At 32.4% G+C, this 16,226-nt stretch overlaps 1 protein-coding gene across 1 annotated transcript in view; it reads right to left on the bottom strand.

The window, feature by feature from the left end:
• Window positions 1-16,226, bottom strand: part of LOC145260592 (V-type proton ATPase subunit S1-like) — a 56,475-nt gene that overhangs the window by 21,440 nt on the left and 18,809 nt on the right. Inside the window, exons 3-5 of the mRNA XM_080118868.1 lie at window positions 6,736-6,813; window positions 4,582-4,804; window positions 3,093-3,181 (exon numbers count right to left, since the gene is read on the bottom strand). Of these exons, the coding sequence (XP_079974994.1) occupies window positions 3,093-3,181; window positions 4,582-4,804; window positions 6,736-6,813 (390 nt within the window). The remainder of the gene's footprint in view (window positions 1-3,092; window positions 3,182-4,581; window positions 4,805-6,735; window positions 6,814-16,226) is intronic.

Genomic DNA, 16,226 nt, shown 5'->3' with positions numbered 1-16,226 from the left:
ACCCTCTCTCCAAGAGCTTTGTTATACTCAAATCGTGTCCATTACAGTTCAAACCTTTCTTGGAGCCCCCCCCCCCTCCCATGCCGTCTTATACCATTGGAAAGGAACAACCAAACAAAAACAAATAAATCTGACTCGGCTTTTTTTCTGTTTTAGCAAAAGGCATTTATTATTTACTTTCCAAACAATGCTTTTTTGCTGCTCATTTCATCTTCCATGAGATTAGAAAACACTGCCATCTCAGCACCAGCTTAAAAATCTCTTGCCGCCACCACACATCCATCTCACTCAGAACACATTTATCTTTCTTCCGACCTCACACTGGCCATAGCCAGCCATTCATCGCCTTCGACTTTACGCATCTAATTTTCCTGGTGCATACTTTGCTTCCTTTTTCAGCCATATGCGGTTCTTTTCTGATATTTGCTAATTTGCATACGTGCTCAAGCAGTACATGATATTATAAAAAACCAAGACACCTCAAAAGCATGTGGACCTGACCTCATTCTGGCTGTGCTATTAAAAAAAATGCTCCGCTGAGGTTGCCCCTGTTCTCTCTAAACTCTTTAACAAATGCCTTAATGAATCTTGCTTTCCTGGCTGCTGGAAAACTGCTTCTGTGGTACCAGTTTACAAAAACTCTGGCGAAAGAACTGACCCATTAAATTATCTCCCGCTTTTCGCCAAAATATTTGAGTCCTTAATTAATCAAGCTCTAGTCCACCACCTTACAGCTCCTAAACTTTTGTCTGACCATCAATATGGATTTAGGCAAGCCCGTTCTACTGCAGATATTCTAACTGTAATCTCTGAACATTTATACCAAGCACTGGATAAGGCAGGGGAGGAGAGGGCAGTAGCCCTAAATATATCTAAGGCTTTTGACAGAGTATGGCATGATGGTCTTCTCATGAAAATAAAAACCTATGGTATTATTGGACGAATGTTTAGCATGATTAGATCATTCTTAAATGATAGAATTCAGGTTGTCCTCGATGGGCGGACGTCCAAAAAATTTGATATAAATGTGGATGACCTCAGGGATCGATCCTTGGACCTTTATTATTTCTGATATTCATAAATAACTTAGGACTTAGCTGATAAAATCGTCTCTGAGATGGGTACATTTGCCGACAACACCACGTTCTATAGCAGACATGTGGGGAAAACTAATGAGCACATATCTAAGGTAATGGCCAAAACCCTAGAGGAAGACCTTCAGTCTGAGTGGAATGTGGTCAAAAATAGATGGTAATGTTCGATGCTGCCAAGACAAAGCTTGTTTCCTTTAATAATTACATGAAACCTTACCAACCACCAATAGCTATGGCTAGAGATACTTTATCTGAAAACACTTCGTTCAAGCTCCTTGGCTTAACGTTCACAGGAAACATGATTTGGAATAGATACATCGAGATCATTGCTAAGGCTGCTGCAAAGAAGGTGGGCTCTCTCTATCATGCTAGAAAGTTACTTACGCCTGAAAGTATTCTGTACCTCTATAAAGCCACCATTTGTCCATGTATGGAGTACTGTGATCATATTTGGGCTAGTGCATCTGCGATTAGTCTCTTGCTCTTGGACAGGGTCCAAAAGAGAGTTGCCAACCTAACAGGTTCCAAACTGTCATCTAAGCTTCAGCCCCTGTCCCATCGACGAAATATTGCATCCCTTTGCCTGTTTTACAAGTATTTTAATAGTGGGTGCTCTGACAAACTACAAACCCTTGTACCCCCTCGACGAAAATACCCCCGGCCAAACAACAAAGTCCCATCCTCACACAGTCAAGATCCCTAGATGTAAGAAAGCCTTTTACTCTAATAGCTTCTTCCCCAGAACTGCAAGACTTTGGAATTCTCTTCCAGTTTCCTGCTTCCTCAACTGTACCGACATGCAGAAGTTCAAGTGTAATGTGAACAGACATCTTGTTGCTAAACTCCCTGCAACTTAGGTCCCTGATAGTAACCCCTACATCAAAGTGGCAATGTGCCATGTTTGGGGTGAAAATGTAAAAGAGTTGGAAAAAAAAAAAAAAAAAATAAATAAAAAAAAATAACCTTCACTAGCCATCTATCCTTTGGCTGCTGCGGATATTTTCAAACACACTCATATGCACTCTGTTAGTTAGACAAAAGGTCATGCATGATTTGGAAAATCCAGCACGTTATGATTAGTATGCTCTGGCCTAAAAAATGCCAGAGTAGGCCTATCAACATTCTTTGGTTGGAGCACCTCAGGCAATTAGCAATAAATTAATCCTTTTTCAAAGATTAGAGGATTATAGGGACCATACCTCAACCTGATAAAGCAGGGCCAGAAGAAATCCCAATGATGCACCCTTTGTCGGACTGACTATTGTGGACATATCCTTATCTGTGCCAGATATGCTTTCAAGGATTTTGAGTAACTGTATTCATGTGTGTGCAAGATACACATGTCCGATTCTAACTCTGCTTAATATCATATTTTGTCTTCAGTCGGATAGCATTTCTACATTTTCTCTTCCAAACAGATCCCTAAATTTGACAAGACGTACATAAAGGAGATTGGTTGGATGTTACAGTGATTGAAACAGTGTGAGAATAACATCCGAGATGCGAATGGTAGTTCGAATAATCCAAAGTATCAATTTCTATCACAAAAATTCTGAAATAAACCTTTCGGGTTATTTAATGCCAAATCCAATCATTTTGGCCAAAACTTAATCTCTTCAATATCTTTAAATACTTGTGGAATTTAATTAACAAAGGTGACAGAACTGATGCTGCTAATTGGAGTCATCAATTTATTTTTACTATATTTGCATGAAAACTGGAATTATTTTATTCTTGATAAAACAGCGGAAATTTATCAAACCCAAAACTTTGATGAGAATTTATTTATTATGCAACATTGTTTGTTTCAAATGAACGCATAAGCTGATGGGATTTACATGGATTAAATCAGATGTGGGAATGGTCACTGGTCAACAAGTGCAATTTCAACAAATGTAATTTACTCTTTAAACAAATGGACATACGATACTTCAAGCTATTTACAAATAAAAGAGAAATTACATCCCTTAGATCCCTAAGGGAGTTTAAAATATTTACCTCATGGGGTGCTTGTTCACCAGTGAGCATGGCTGCATAATCCACACCACGATTCTTTAAGGTCTTCAGCATTTCAGCAATCAATTCATCTGAAATAAATTAAGAAAACATTTGGGAACAAAATCATTTAGACATATATATTTTTATAACTTACTAACTAGCTCTACCTATGTATTGAGCACTGCTGAAGTAAATATTGTAAAATTTATGCATATAATTATATCTTCGTATATTGATTTAAATGAAATAATCATGTATATATATATATATATATATATATAAAAAAAAGATTTTTATGGGTACAAAATTTTATGAAGGATTTTAATAGCACTGGGGGAAATGCCGACAAAAAAATCCTCAATTTCAATAATGGCATTTCCCCCAGTGCTATTAAAATCCTTCATATATATATATATATATATATATATATATATATATATATATATATATAATTATTGAGAGAGAGAGAGAGATAAATAAATAGGGAGAGAGATAGATAAATAGAGAGGGAGAGAGATAGAAATGGAGAGAGAGAGAGTTAAATATTTCAACATACAAGCATGATAATGTTCTGGTTTATCCTAAATAATTATTTTGTTTATTTTTTTTTCATTACAATAGATTTGCAGAGCCAAGGAGCCATGCAGCTTTCTGGAGCCTTGTTAAAAATCCAAGAATAGCAATCCTCACAGAACTGTTAACGTTTCATCAAACACTCAGCGTGGTTGGAAAATCAGAATTTTGTTAGAAAACTGGGGGTTTTCTAACCAGAAATTTTTATTCAAAATTCAAATTGTTCAATTTTGAACTGAATTGTAACTGTAAAATATTTGAGATTTAACAAATCCAAGAGAATGACATCTTTGACAATTCCCATGTAGTTGTGATTATAAGCAGGTACAAGTTTAGTAAGAAGTTTTACAATTCTAGTCCACAAAAAAAAGGGGGGGGGTGTATTTGGCTGCAAATATTTTTCACAATTCTTTATATCTCATTAGCATCTACATAATATTGCTAAGGAAATTTTATGATCGTTCATATGTTATCACACTTCACCCTGTTTTTTAAAAGACGGGATGCTAAATATGCAATGCCAAACATGTTTCTTAATTTTATCTGATGTTGCTGTTGTATTGAACATGAAACTCCTACCAAAATACTTCCTTGCCCTTCTGAATGAATCAAAGTTCAAAATTCATGCTGGACATCTATAAAATGTAATATGTTACAAACATCTACAAGGGTTTTGTAGATAGACCCGTATAACCAGACATATTCTGAAACTACATTAACATGAGTACCAAGATAAATTGAACAAAGGTGGTACAAAAATATTGTGTGCCAGATGATCATAGAATGGAAATATGTCAGAAACTCCTTTAAAGCAAGGCAGCAATATACAACTGTGAAATTTCCACAAGTCCCACCCGTAATTCTGTATTTGTAGTAAGTTATTTTGTTAATTGAAAGGTCAATTGATGAAGCTCACCATTATTTCTTATAGTAGCCTCTTCATTCTTTTTACCCGCTAAGTCAGGAAGATGTACAAGAATCAGTTGGGGTTTGTCCTTTTTGATATCCATAATTTGTAGCTTTGATGGTTCATGAATTTCAACCAAATCATTGTGAAAAGTTTTCCTTAAATTATCAATAGCGGACATGGGTTCACGGACAGAAGGTAAGTTGGTAGAGAATTGATCCTCCATGAAATGCTAAAAAAGAAAAATAAATATAATAAAATGAATATCAAAATATTTCTAATTTAAATTTATTACAAATAAACAACAAAAAAGTTTTCTTTTTAACAATAATGAATCTGCCTTATAAACATTTTACTGAAGTTTCATAGTTAATCCAATCTTTTGAAATGTATTAATTCATTAATGTTTTTATACTAGGCAATTTAAATTCATATTCAAATGTATAAAAACGTAGTCTTTTGATGGGACTGACGAAAAAATTTGCTGTAAAGTATACAATAAGGCATATTATTATTCTTATACATCATTATATGAAGAGTAAACAGGTTTGCTGGCTGGATTTGAATTGGTTCAGATTTAAAAATTTTTTTATTTTTTAAATGAATAAATTCAAAAGTTTTTTTAGGCAGAACTATATTATCAATCCAGCTAATAGTTATTTAATTCTAGTATACAACATTTAGAAATACCATATCTATAGTAATCTACAAACACTGTTAGGTATTCCTATTTGTTTTTTTTTAAATACAATTCCTACTAAATTAATTATTCTGTTTGTAATTTGCATTATCACACATGAAGTTAAAAAAAAAAAAAAAAAAAAAAAAAAAAAAAAAAAGCAATAGTTTTGTTGATAATAAAACATTTGATGCTGAGAAATGATACTGCACTTTGATTTTATCTAAAAAAATTAATCTATTATTGCATTATCTTTTAATGGAGGTGGGTAGTGTAGTATCAGGTCTGTTAAGACTATCCTTCCATGAATTACCTCATACTTTTTAAGGGGGTGGGGGCTAATCCTCCCAGATATTTCATCCTCCTTTAAGGGAGAGATAATGTAGCATCTTTTCTGTTATGAGATAATCTTCCCAGGAACTGTCTTCTACCACTATTTTTGTGTGTGTGTGTGTGGGGGGGGGTATAGTATCATTCCTGTTGCCATGATACAATACTTTTAGCCATTAACTTCTCCTTTTATAAAAAAATCTCTCCAAGTATTACCTCCTCTATTTTGTAGAGGGGTAGTGTAGTATCTGTTCCGTTATGATACCATCTTACTAAACATTTTTTTTTGGGGGGGGGGCGTTCGTGTAATATATGTTTCTTCATCATGATACCATCCAACAAGGATTACCATCTTTTCGGGGGAGGTGGGGCTGTCTATCTCTTGCTATGATATCCTCCTCCATGCATCAGGTACTAATTCTTCTTTTTGAATAGTCGAGTAGTATTCATTAGTCATGAAATCACCCCTCCTCCAGAGTCATTACCATTCTCATTGGAATTTCATGTATCAGTATTATATGTTCATTCATCATCATATCATACTACCACTGTAGTAAAAAAAAGTATATATAGTTAGAATTGACATAACTTATGTAACCTGTTCAGTCACCCATTCAGCTAAAGTTAAATTGTTTGAACTAGAAAAAAAATGAGTTTGCAAAGCCAGTTATATATATATATATATATATATATATAAATTCTCTTTTCCTTTCACAAATAGTTTTATACCTTGCGGTGTTATTCTGTTATAATGTGACATAAAGGTGTCATTTATAATATAAATCTCACTTGTCCGTTTAAATGTATGTTTGTATGTCTGCCTAAAATATTCAACAGGGGCGACAGATTTTCACGTGATCGATATATATGTATAGATAGATAGCTGAATAATGTTTTCTAGTCAGCATTGCCTGGCAATTACATAACAAAAGTAATAGAAATGGTATAAAATAAGAATGTATTTGTGTGTATGTGAGGGACAGAGAGCTTAAGTTTGAGGTAGCAATAGTTTTGCGGATTTTTCTTTTTTTTTGTGATTAGTTTCATTGATTTCAAGCATGTAGCAAACAGAAATAAAATTGCAAGGCAAACGAGAAGTGGCCGCTAGTTTTATTAAATAAATGGCAATAATTGAAATTGACCGTGTTATATACCTTGACATTTTTAAGAGCTCCTCCTGCACTGTCCTTGTTGTAAATATCTGCAAAGCGGGAAAAATAATCCAATCCAAACTGAAAAGAAAGAAAATAAATGAATTTAGATTTTATTTATTCACAGATAATTTTAAGAATTTCAAAAACTAATCTATATTATGGAACATGGATGACTACGTGTTGTTTGGCACATGAACAGCTGACCCCTCATCCCAATGTTAGATCTTCGAGAGTAACATGTTCAATATTTGATATTGTTACCCTCTTTCTGTCAGTTTGATATTATTGCAGAGAGTATATGGACTCTAAAGTTTTCCACTCTAAGGAATAGTTTTGGGATTTTAACTATCCTCTTAAGCACAATTGTTTTTATCCCTCTTACACTAAGTTCATCAGGTATATTTGCCAGGTAGTTTCTTTTTCATAAGCAGCCAGCTCCTATAATTATTGGAATAATAGAGATCTTCATAAAATTCCAATTTCTTTTCATGTCATACATTAGACCTTGACATTTAGTTATCTTTTCTCTTCCAATTCTGTTTAAGCCAGTATCATTAGGGACACCAGCTTCAACTAGGTTTCCTCTTTGTCTTCCTCTTGTTCCATATCACTATGACAGGTTTAACAGCTCGGTTTTCTAGATTTGTAATTGTAAGGATTGCATAGTGATAGTGGATCATGTAGGTTTCTAGGGCATTCTTCTACATTAGATAATTTTTTTTCAGTCCGAGTTGCATCATGTCCAGGTTTGATTATAACAAAAAAATTTATAGAGTTCAAATCTTTTTTTTTTTTTTTTTATCGAGATATACTTTGATATACTCATCTGCATATTTCAGTAGTGTGACATAACGCATGCTGTGGTGAAAGTTGTTTTGGAAATAGGGTTGACATGACTGAAGTTATGGGTTTCGAAAAAGTTTTATCTTATAAAGTAAACCTCACATTCTGAAAATTTGTATAATTGTCATTGAAACTTTGTTAAACTTGCACAGCAAAATGAAACTCGTTGCAAAAAATTAAAAGTAATTTTTTTAAATACATTTTATATTTGTTCTGATGAACTCACTTCACTTGTACTCATTAATCGAAAATACTCCAACTATCTGTTGAATCATACTCCGATCCTGTAAGTCTTTAGAAGATTTCCTGATAGGTTCTTCTGAAATTGCTTACCATTGGAAACCTTTCATGGCTCTTTGTTCCCCACCCCTGAAAGTATCAACATACTGAAATTGTGAAATCTGACCAAGCATCTTGCTACCTAACTCCCGATAATTTCCCCTCTATAAGTCTACTCGCTATCACAGAAACCCCTTATGCTTCAGTGGTAATATGCCTCGTTTGTGGATGAAAAAGGTTGAATAAAAAAGAATCTTATAAAAGAAAAATTTGAGAATTTATATTACACTTGAATAGCAAAAATGAACCTCCTGCTAAAAATTGAACAAATTTTTTGCTTTTTTAAAAATGCAACTTATAATCTGTGCTTCAACTAGTTTTATTTTTATAAAGAAAATCATTTTTAAATGATTTTAAGTGATTAATGGGAAATCGTAGGCATTACAAAGCTAGTCTTGCAAGTTTTAATTATTGTTGCGTTATCTCTATTTGTTTCTTCAAAATGTCAATGCAAGACAGTCCTTGCTTACTCATAAAATTGGATTTTCTTAGTTAAAAGTAAAACAACTTGATCAATTTACGGGATTTTTGGAATATAATATCTTTGTTGTCAAGAGTATGTACATCATACAGATTTTTCTGTATGTTTTTTAATATTAGGAGAATTCTGTAGAAGAACCATGTTTATATGCTTTGTGTTCTTATTATCTTTATATGTTTATGATATAACTCAAACGGCATTCACGTGGATTGGATGCGAGTCAACTCCAAATGAGTTTACTGTGTTTCACGTCAAAGTAGTCAACATGTGCTGATCAGCAGTTGAATCCATAGCATTCTTCAGCCATTCCCAGTTCCAGCAATGAACACTAAAAATATGCGAGGGAGCCACCAGCTCCATGTCTTTCACCGTTCCAAGTCTTCAGTTAGTTTCCTTTACAGATAAATTCCTCCTCAGTACATCGAAGAATGTAATCAAACTAACAACATCTTTTCAGAAGATTCATGAATGCCAGTTCTTTTTGCAGGAATGGTGCAGCGTGAAATTTGTTTGGAGAGACAGATGTACATGTGCGTCAAACGCAATACATGCCGAAAACCTCAAGTGTGTGAAGATTTTTGTGCAGGGATCATATCTTGCAGCCATCAAGCAGTATTGTGTGCATCAGCATATGGTATAGCCACAATTTTGCTGGGACTACAATCTACTTTGGAGGTGGCAGGAAGTTGGAAATTCTGTGTAATTCCTTTCATGTAGTCAAATATCATTCTTTTTATGTACTTTAATGTTTTTTATTATACTGTTGTGGTGCCCACCTCACAGATAACAAACTTTTCCGCTTACTATAAAGACAGAGAATACACAAGTTATTCACACTTTGCAGTCAAGACTGACATGTAACCACTATTTGTATTTCTTGTATTTGTTTTTTTATTTTCAATATATTTCGTTTCCACTAAATACAGAGTTGTGTCTTTTTCCAGACCCTTACAAGTCCATAGCACTGGGGATGAAGGATTATTAAGGAACTTTAAAAACCTTAAAACTGGTCCACAAAACTAATGAATCACTTCTCATCAAGGCCAAAAAAGCAGCTCCATGATAAGGATTAATGAGCTTGTTAATAGGACAAGGAATGACACATTGAGTGTAACAAGCAGATTTGATTAAGAGGGTAGTTTGAAAAAAATTTGTTAGCATGAGACTTGAAAGCAGCCATGTTATAGTCAGCTGGGAAGCAATCCTGTAGTATTACATTTCATAAATGGGAATTCTTTCAAAGAAACTTTATTCATGGATATTCCGTTTAGTTTTAGATACACACAGGAACAAAGGAAAATTTTTTGCTGTGAACATTTTACAGAATGAGGGGAGGCAACAATTAAAACTTAACATCTACTATGAAAATAATGATTGACTAGAAAAAGACTAACAACATCTCTTCTGTAAGAAAGAAGCTGTCAGAAAGGAAAAAACAGATTATCTTTAATTTTTAGGTTGAGAAGAAAGTTCTTGCAGAAATTTTAATTTTGATTTCAAATGATGTATTTTCAAATAAGTTTTCATTATAATACCATTACTTTATATATCATTTTAAAGAGCGTTTTTTAGTCTATCTAATCGTTTAAATTACAATCGTTTTAAAACAATTACATCTTTTCAGAACGTTAAATGGAAAAAAAAGTAAATTCACACAATTTTCTTATTTCAATTCAAGCTAAGCCGAAAAGCTGCTGAAACAGCTCGTGATATCAACCAAAGCACTTAGCCCAGGAACCACTATGGAACACAGCACAATAGTGGTTTAAGAAATTTCGTGGTGGCAACAAGAGTCTTGAAGCATAGTGGTCGGCCATTGGCTATTGACAATGATTAATTAAGAGCCTTAGTCAAAGCCAATCCATGCACAACTGTTCAAGAACATGCTTCTGAATTAAATGTAACATATGACGATTTCCAATCACTTCAGAGAGATTGGAAAGGCAAAAAACTTGATAAATGGGTGCTACACGAACTCATCGCAACAAGAACAACCTGTTTCTTGACCAGGTTATGACTTGTAATGAAAAGTGGGTTCTTTACAACAATTGGCGACGCTCAGCTCAGTGCTTAAACACTGACGAAACTCCACGACACTTATCAAAGCCAAAGTTGTGCTAAAAGAAGGTCATACTGTTTGGTGGTCTGCAAATGGTCTCATCTATTATAGTTATTTGAATGTAGGCAAACCCATTATGGTGGGGAAATACTGCCAACAAATGGATGAAATGCATCAAAAACTTTGACAACAACACCCAGCATTAATCAATAGAAAAGGCCTAATCCACGACAATGCTCAACCACACATTGCTAAGCTGACCCTGCAGAAGTTGAATGAATTGGACTACGAAACTGCCTCATCCGCCATACTCTCCAGACCCGTCACCTATCAAATAACACTTTTTCAAGCATCTCGACAACTTTCTGCTTAAGAAATGTTTCAAAAGCCTAAGTGATATCAAAAACGCCTTCATCGCCACCAGAATGCAAGATTTTTACATTACGCAAAAAAAAACAAAAAAACAAGTGTATTTATGCAAAGACACTTGTTTTTTTTTTTTGCGTTGGCAAAAGTGTGCCGATTCTGATGGTGCTTATTTTGATCAATAAATTTTTGTTTCAGTTGAGATATGTTCATCTGAATTTAAAAGTTAAAAATTGTAAGAACTTTCTTGTCAACCTGATAGATTTCAAGTCAATTTTGTACTTTAAGATATCATACACATGATAAAACAAAAATACCATATTCCATAAATCATGTAAGTTGATCAAATAGTTTTATTTTTATAAAGTGAATCATTCTAAGCGATTAATAGGAATTTATAGTCATAACAAATTTCAAAAGTTTGAATTATTGTTGAGTTATCTTCCTTTTCTTCAGATATTTTTGAAAATGGTGGGTGAGATGATCACTTCTTGGATACTTCTAAAATTTGATTAGTTTTATCCAAAAATAAAATTACTTAACTTGTGTGATCTTTGGAATATGATATTTTCATTTCATAATGGGTATGTACATCTTACAGATTTCTCTTTAATTTTGTTTTTTAATATTTGTGGAATTCTGGACAAAAACCCAAAAGTTTTTAATCAACAGATTAGAATTTTATTTATATATATATATATATATATATATATATATATATATAAATGATCAGGATTGCATAGTGATAGTGCATCATGTAGGTTTCGAGATAGATAGGAATTACTGTGTCTCTATACATCTTCTATTATTGTAAGGTGAATAATCCAATGACGGTAAAATCCGAAAATATAACTCCAAGAAAGTTAATTGAATTTTCGGATGAAGTAAAGAATAGATACCCTGTAGCAGACGACGCCGCCTGGCGGTGCCAGGCGCACAATTCAACTAACACCGGTGATTCGACCTTGACATTGGCACAAGCACATGGCGTCAGTTGTTTTTAAACACGTCAAATAGCAAACATGCTCGAATATTCACCAGCATTTTTTTTTTAAATATATTTACAAAACCTTTGAAGATTTAAAAGAAAAAGTATATATTTACAAAACATTTTTTTAAAATAAGTAACAAAACGAATGTATTTAAATAAAAGATATTTAAATAAACGGGTGTCTCTTTCTGTTTCGGATTTTTGCGACCAAGATTGATTTTTATGTGCCGTGTTTTGGGGGGTTCTGTGTGCGTTTTTAAGACAATTCAATATTTATTTTTTAAAACATTAACTTCAGCGACAATTAATATATTTTCAAAATAATATTTTTAAATATTACATTTTTACGAATATTCGCGAGCAAGATTTAAAAAAAAAAAAAAAAAAAAAGACGAGGTGTTTTTTTTTTTTCAATTAAATTATAAACTTTATTTGAACTTTTACAGACATAAAAATAGACTTTATAGATATTTTATAATAATTTTTTAAAAATATATTTAACGAAAAGTTTTTTTTTTTATCATTTCATTGGTGAATAAAATTTCAAAGTAATAAATGGTGAAAAAAAAATATCTCGAAAAGAAAAAACACCTCGTCTTTTTTTTTGTTTTAAATAAAACTTTAATTTTAAAATTTCGATGTTTGAAAAACAGTCCATAATATATATTTCATTATAAAAGTTCTATTTTTGTTTGATAAAAAGAATAAAACAATAAAAAAAAAACAGTCCATTAAGTTCAAATAAAGACTGTTTGAATAAAACTTATAAAAAAAGATACGAATAAAATAATATATTTTTTTATCTCGATTGTTTATACTTGTGATTTTATTATGCATAAAAAATTGCCTCGGCCTAAAAGGATTTCTCCTTCACTGACCACCGACATACATCGCACTGTAAATAAATATTGAATTGTATCAAAAACGCACAAAAAAGAAATGGCCACAACCGTATAGAATGAACCTTTTTTTATAAGTTTTATTCAAACAGTCTTTATTTGAACTTTTTTTTTTTTTAATCTTGCTTGCGAATATTCGTAAAAATGTAATATTTAAAAATATTATTTTGAAAATATATTAATTGTCGCTGAAGTTAATGTTTTAAAGAATAAATATTGAATTGTCTTAAAAACGCACAGAACCCCCCAAAACACGGCACATAAAAATCAATCTTGGTCGCAAAAATCCGAAACAGAAAGAGACACCCGTTTATTTAAATATCTTTTATTTAAATACGTTCGTTTTGTTACTTATTTTAAAAAAATGTTTTGTAAATATATACTTTTTCTTTTAAATCTTCAAAGGTTTTGTAAATATATTTTTAAAAAAATGCTGGTGAATATTCGAGCATGTTTGCTATTTGACTTGTTTAAAAACAACTGACGCCATGTGCTTGTGCCAATGTCAAGGTCGAATCACCGGTGTTAGTTGAATTGTGCGCCTGGCACCGCCAGGCGGCGTCGTCTGCTACAGGGTATCTATTCTTTACTTCATCCGAATTTTCATTTGCACATGTAAAATCCAAGGAAATCACGTAATTGGAAGATGGCCCAAAATAACCCAAAAGGCCGAAATCCATGGAATAATTCACAAATATGTACAAGGAAAAGGGGAAAAATTCTAATAATATTAAAAGAAAAATAAGATATGCTTTTCACACGGCTGCCGAGACATAATGTAAATAAGAAAAATCAGGGAAGAAGAGGAAAAAAAATTAAATGGTGATAGAATTAAATATAAAATAGAAAAGCAAATGTCAAAATGACCCACACAAAAAGATGTTAAAAGGCGCGAAAAAAAAAAAAAAAAATAGGGCAAAAATAGGTCAACTGAAATGTACAGGTTATTACTTAAGAAAAATGTCAGCAAGAGTTGTTAAAAGACACTAAAATGGAAAAAAATAAATAAATAAATTAATAAATAAATAAAAAATAGATAATTAATAAATAAAAAAATTTTAAGGGGAGAGGATGGCCGGTATCTGCAAATTCAGGATAAAGTAAGTATGTAAGTAAATGCATATAGTAAAATATAAGTAAATATACATACAGGATATGAATGTGTGGGTAGATTGATATATTAGATAAAAAAATGGCCAAGCAAAGAAGAAATAAAGAATTAAAATAAAGGATTATTAAGTTATAAAGTATTAAGAAAGTATGTAGAAAAAACGATAAAGTTAAAAGAAAAATTATATATCTATCTGAAAGGTTAAAGTAATAACTGTAATTTCAAAATTACCATAATTAAATTTGGACTTATTTTTACAGAAAGAGATCAGTTCGCTTTTAGAATTTATTATATTGTTACTTTAAGGGGAAGTAATTATAGTTATAGCTTTGGTTGTGCAGAGGCGACATGACTTAGAGCCTGGAGTATAAGACTTAACTTTTTTTATGATAGTCCATTTGATTGAGAAGGGGGCATTATTAGAGTTAATGTTTTAATTAAAAGTGGTTAGAAAAGTTCCTTGGTTATTAGAATTATGGTTGTTAAAAGAAGAAATGTGGTTTGATATTCTTTTCTTAATTAATGTTGAAGTAGCGCCGATATATGTATGTACTTTATTAAAAGCTCGAGGTCTGATATTAATATTAATTATATTATATATATAACTGTATTAGTTAAATAGTTTGAATTTTGTTCATAGTGTTCAACAAATGGTGGGACAATGATTGTATGAGGACTATTTTGGAGGGGATAATGAGTGTTGTTAGTGTTAGAATGGCTGTTAGGAGAAATATTATCCTCATTAATATTCTTATTATCATTATTATTATTGCTAGTTGTATGATTGTAGATGGAGGGGCTGCTCGAGTGGTATATTGGATTAGTAACTATATCAGATGGAGGATGGGAAGAAGGATAACTTGAAGACGAAATATTAGTGTCTGTTATGGGAGGATTGCGTGGGAGCTCAGTAATTGTGCATGAATATATAACATCTTTATGAATGCAATCATTATTGAGTGGGCAAAGATGTTTGTTATTACAATTACAGTTAGTTTTGGGTTTAATTATTATTATTGCTAGTTGTATGATTGTAGATGGAGGGGCTGCTCGAGTGGTATATTGGATTAGTAACTATATCAGATGGAGGATGGGAAGAAGGATAACTTGAAGACGAAATATTAGTGTCTGTTATGGGAGGATTGCGTGGGAGCTCAGTAATTGTGCATGAATATATAACATCTTTATGAATGCAATCATTATTGAGTGGGCAAAGATGTTTGTTATTACAATTACAGTTAGTTTTGGGTTTAATTGGGAAAGGGATTTTTTGGGCTGATTTAATTTTTTTGTTATTAGATGTTAAGATTCTTTGTGCTAAATTAGGCATTGTTGAATAAGAAATCCTGATTGAGTTTTTATTGAAAATAGAACTATATCTGTGAGGGTATTTGAAAGAGTTTTGTACAATGTTGAAGAATTCCTTAGGTATATTAGTTTTGACATTTATGCTAAATGGAGGATTAAACCAAATATTTTTCTTTCTCCTGATGCGACTGGGTGGGTTAGAGGTATTGCAATTAGTATTTTGGTTTGGATTATATATGTAGACTGGTTCATTGTTATTGATAGCGGCAGATCTTGTTATTTGAACTGGTTTCTTATGAGTCATATTGTGTATGATTACAGATTTAAGGTGGCCTGCAGGAGGAGCATAATGGTTGTATTTAATCTTTTCTTTGTGTCCCAAGTTCCTTAAGGCATTATTGAAGAAAGTAGCATTTTGATTAAAAGTTTTTTTTATCAGCAGAAAGAGCAGAAATTCTTCTAAATATGGATGGTACTATAGATTTTATAATTGAGTGGGGGTGGTTAGAAGATTTATGGACGTATAAAAGCGTAAGGTTAGGTTTATGATAGGGGCTATGAGTTTCGGTGTTAAAATTAAGTGTAACATCTAGAAAATTTGAAGTTTTTTTGTTTGGTTTGATAATTATAGAAAGGCCAAAGTTATTAAAGAAGTTATGTAATTTTTTAATTAATACTCTCTTGGCCTGGCTGTTGTAGTAAAAAGGGCATCATCTCTTTAAAGGCCCCCTTGGATATGTTTAAAGTGGTATTTAAGTTCTTTCAGTAAGAAGAGTCCCACTAAATCGGTAACTTTTGCAGAGTCAGAAGAACCAATCCCATCAAGATGTCAAAATTATCAGGGGTGTCCTTTCTAGTCCAAAGCTTATTGTTAAATTGTACAAGGGACTTTCTCGCTAGTTAATTTCTAAATTAGTTAAGTCAGAATTTCTTTTAGCAAAGATTAGAACCTTATTTTAAAGGATCGGAGAAATTGATTGATAATAATTTGGGACACACACACACTACTAGTCAGATTCCGAGTGATCTGCGAAGAAAAGCCTACCCTTCATCTCTTCCAATCAATGTATTTCAAGTCCTTCAATAATCAAAAA

Source organism: Euprymna scolopes, chromosome 36 (assembly GCF_053919585.1).
Source record: "Euprymna scolopes isolate OS-2025 chromosome 36, ASM5391958v1, whole genome shotgun sequence".
NCBI classification, from domain to species: Eukaryota; Metazoa; Mollusca; class Cephalopoda; order Sepiida; family Sepiolidae; genus Euprymna; species Euprymna scolopes.
Note: the sequence above shows the minus strand (reverse complement) of the source record. Positions and strands in the feature narration are given on the sequence as shown.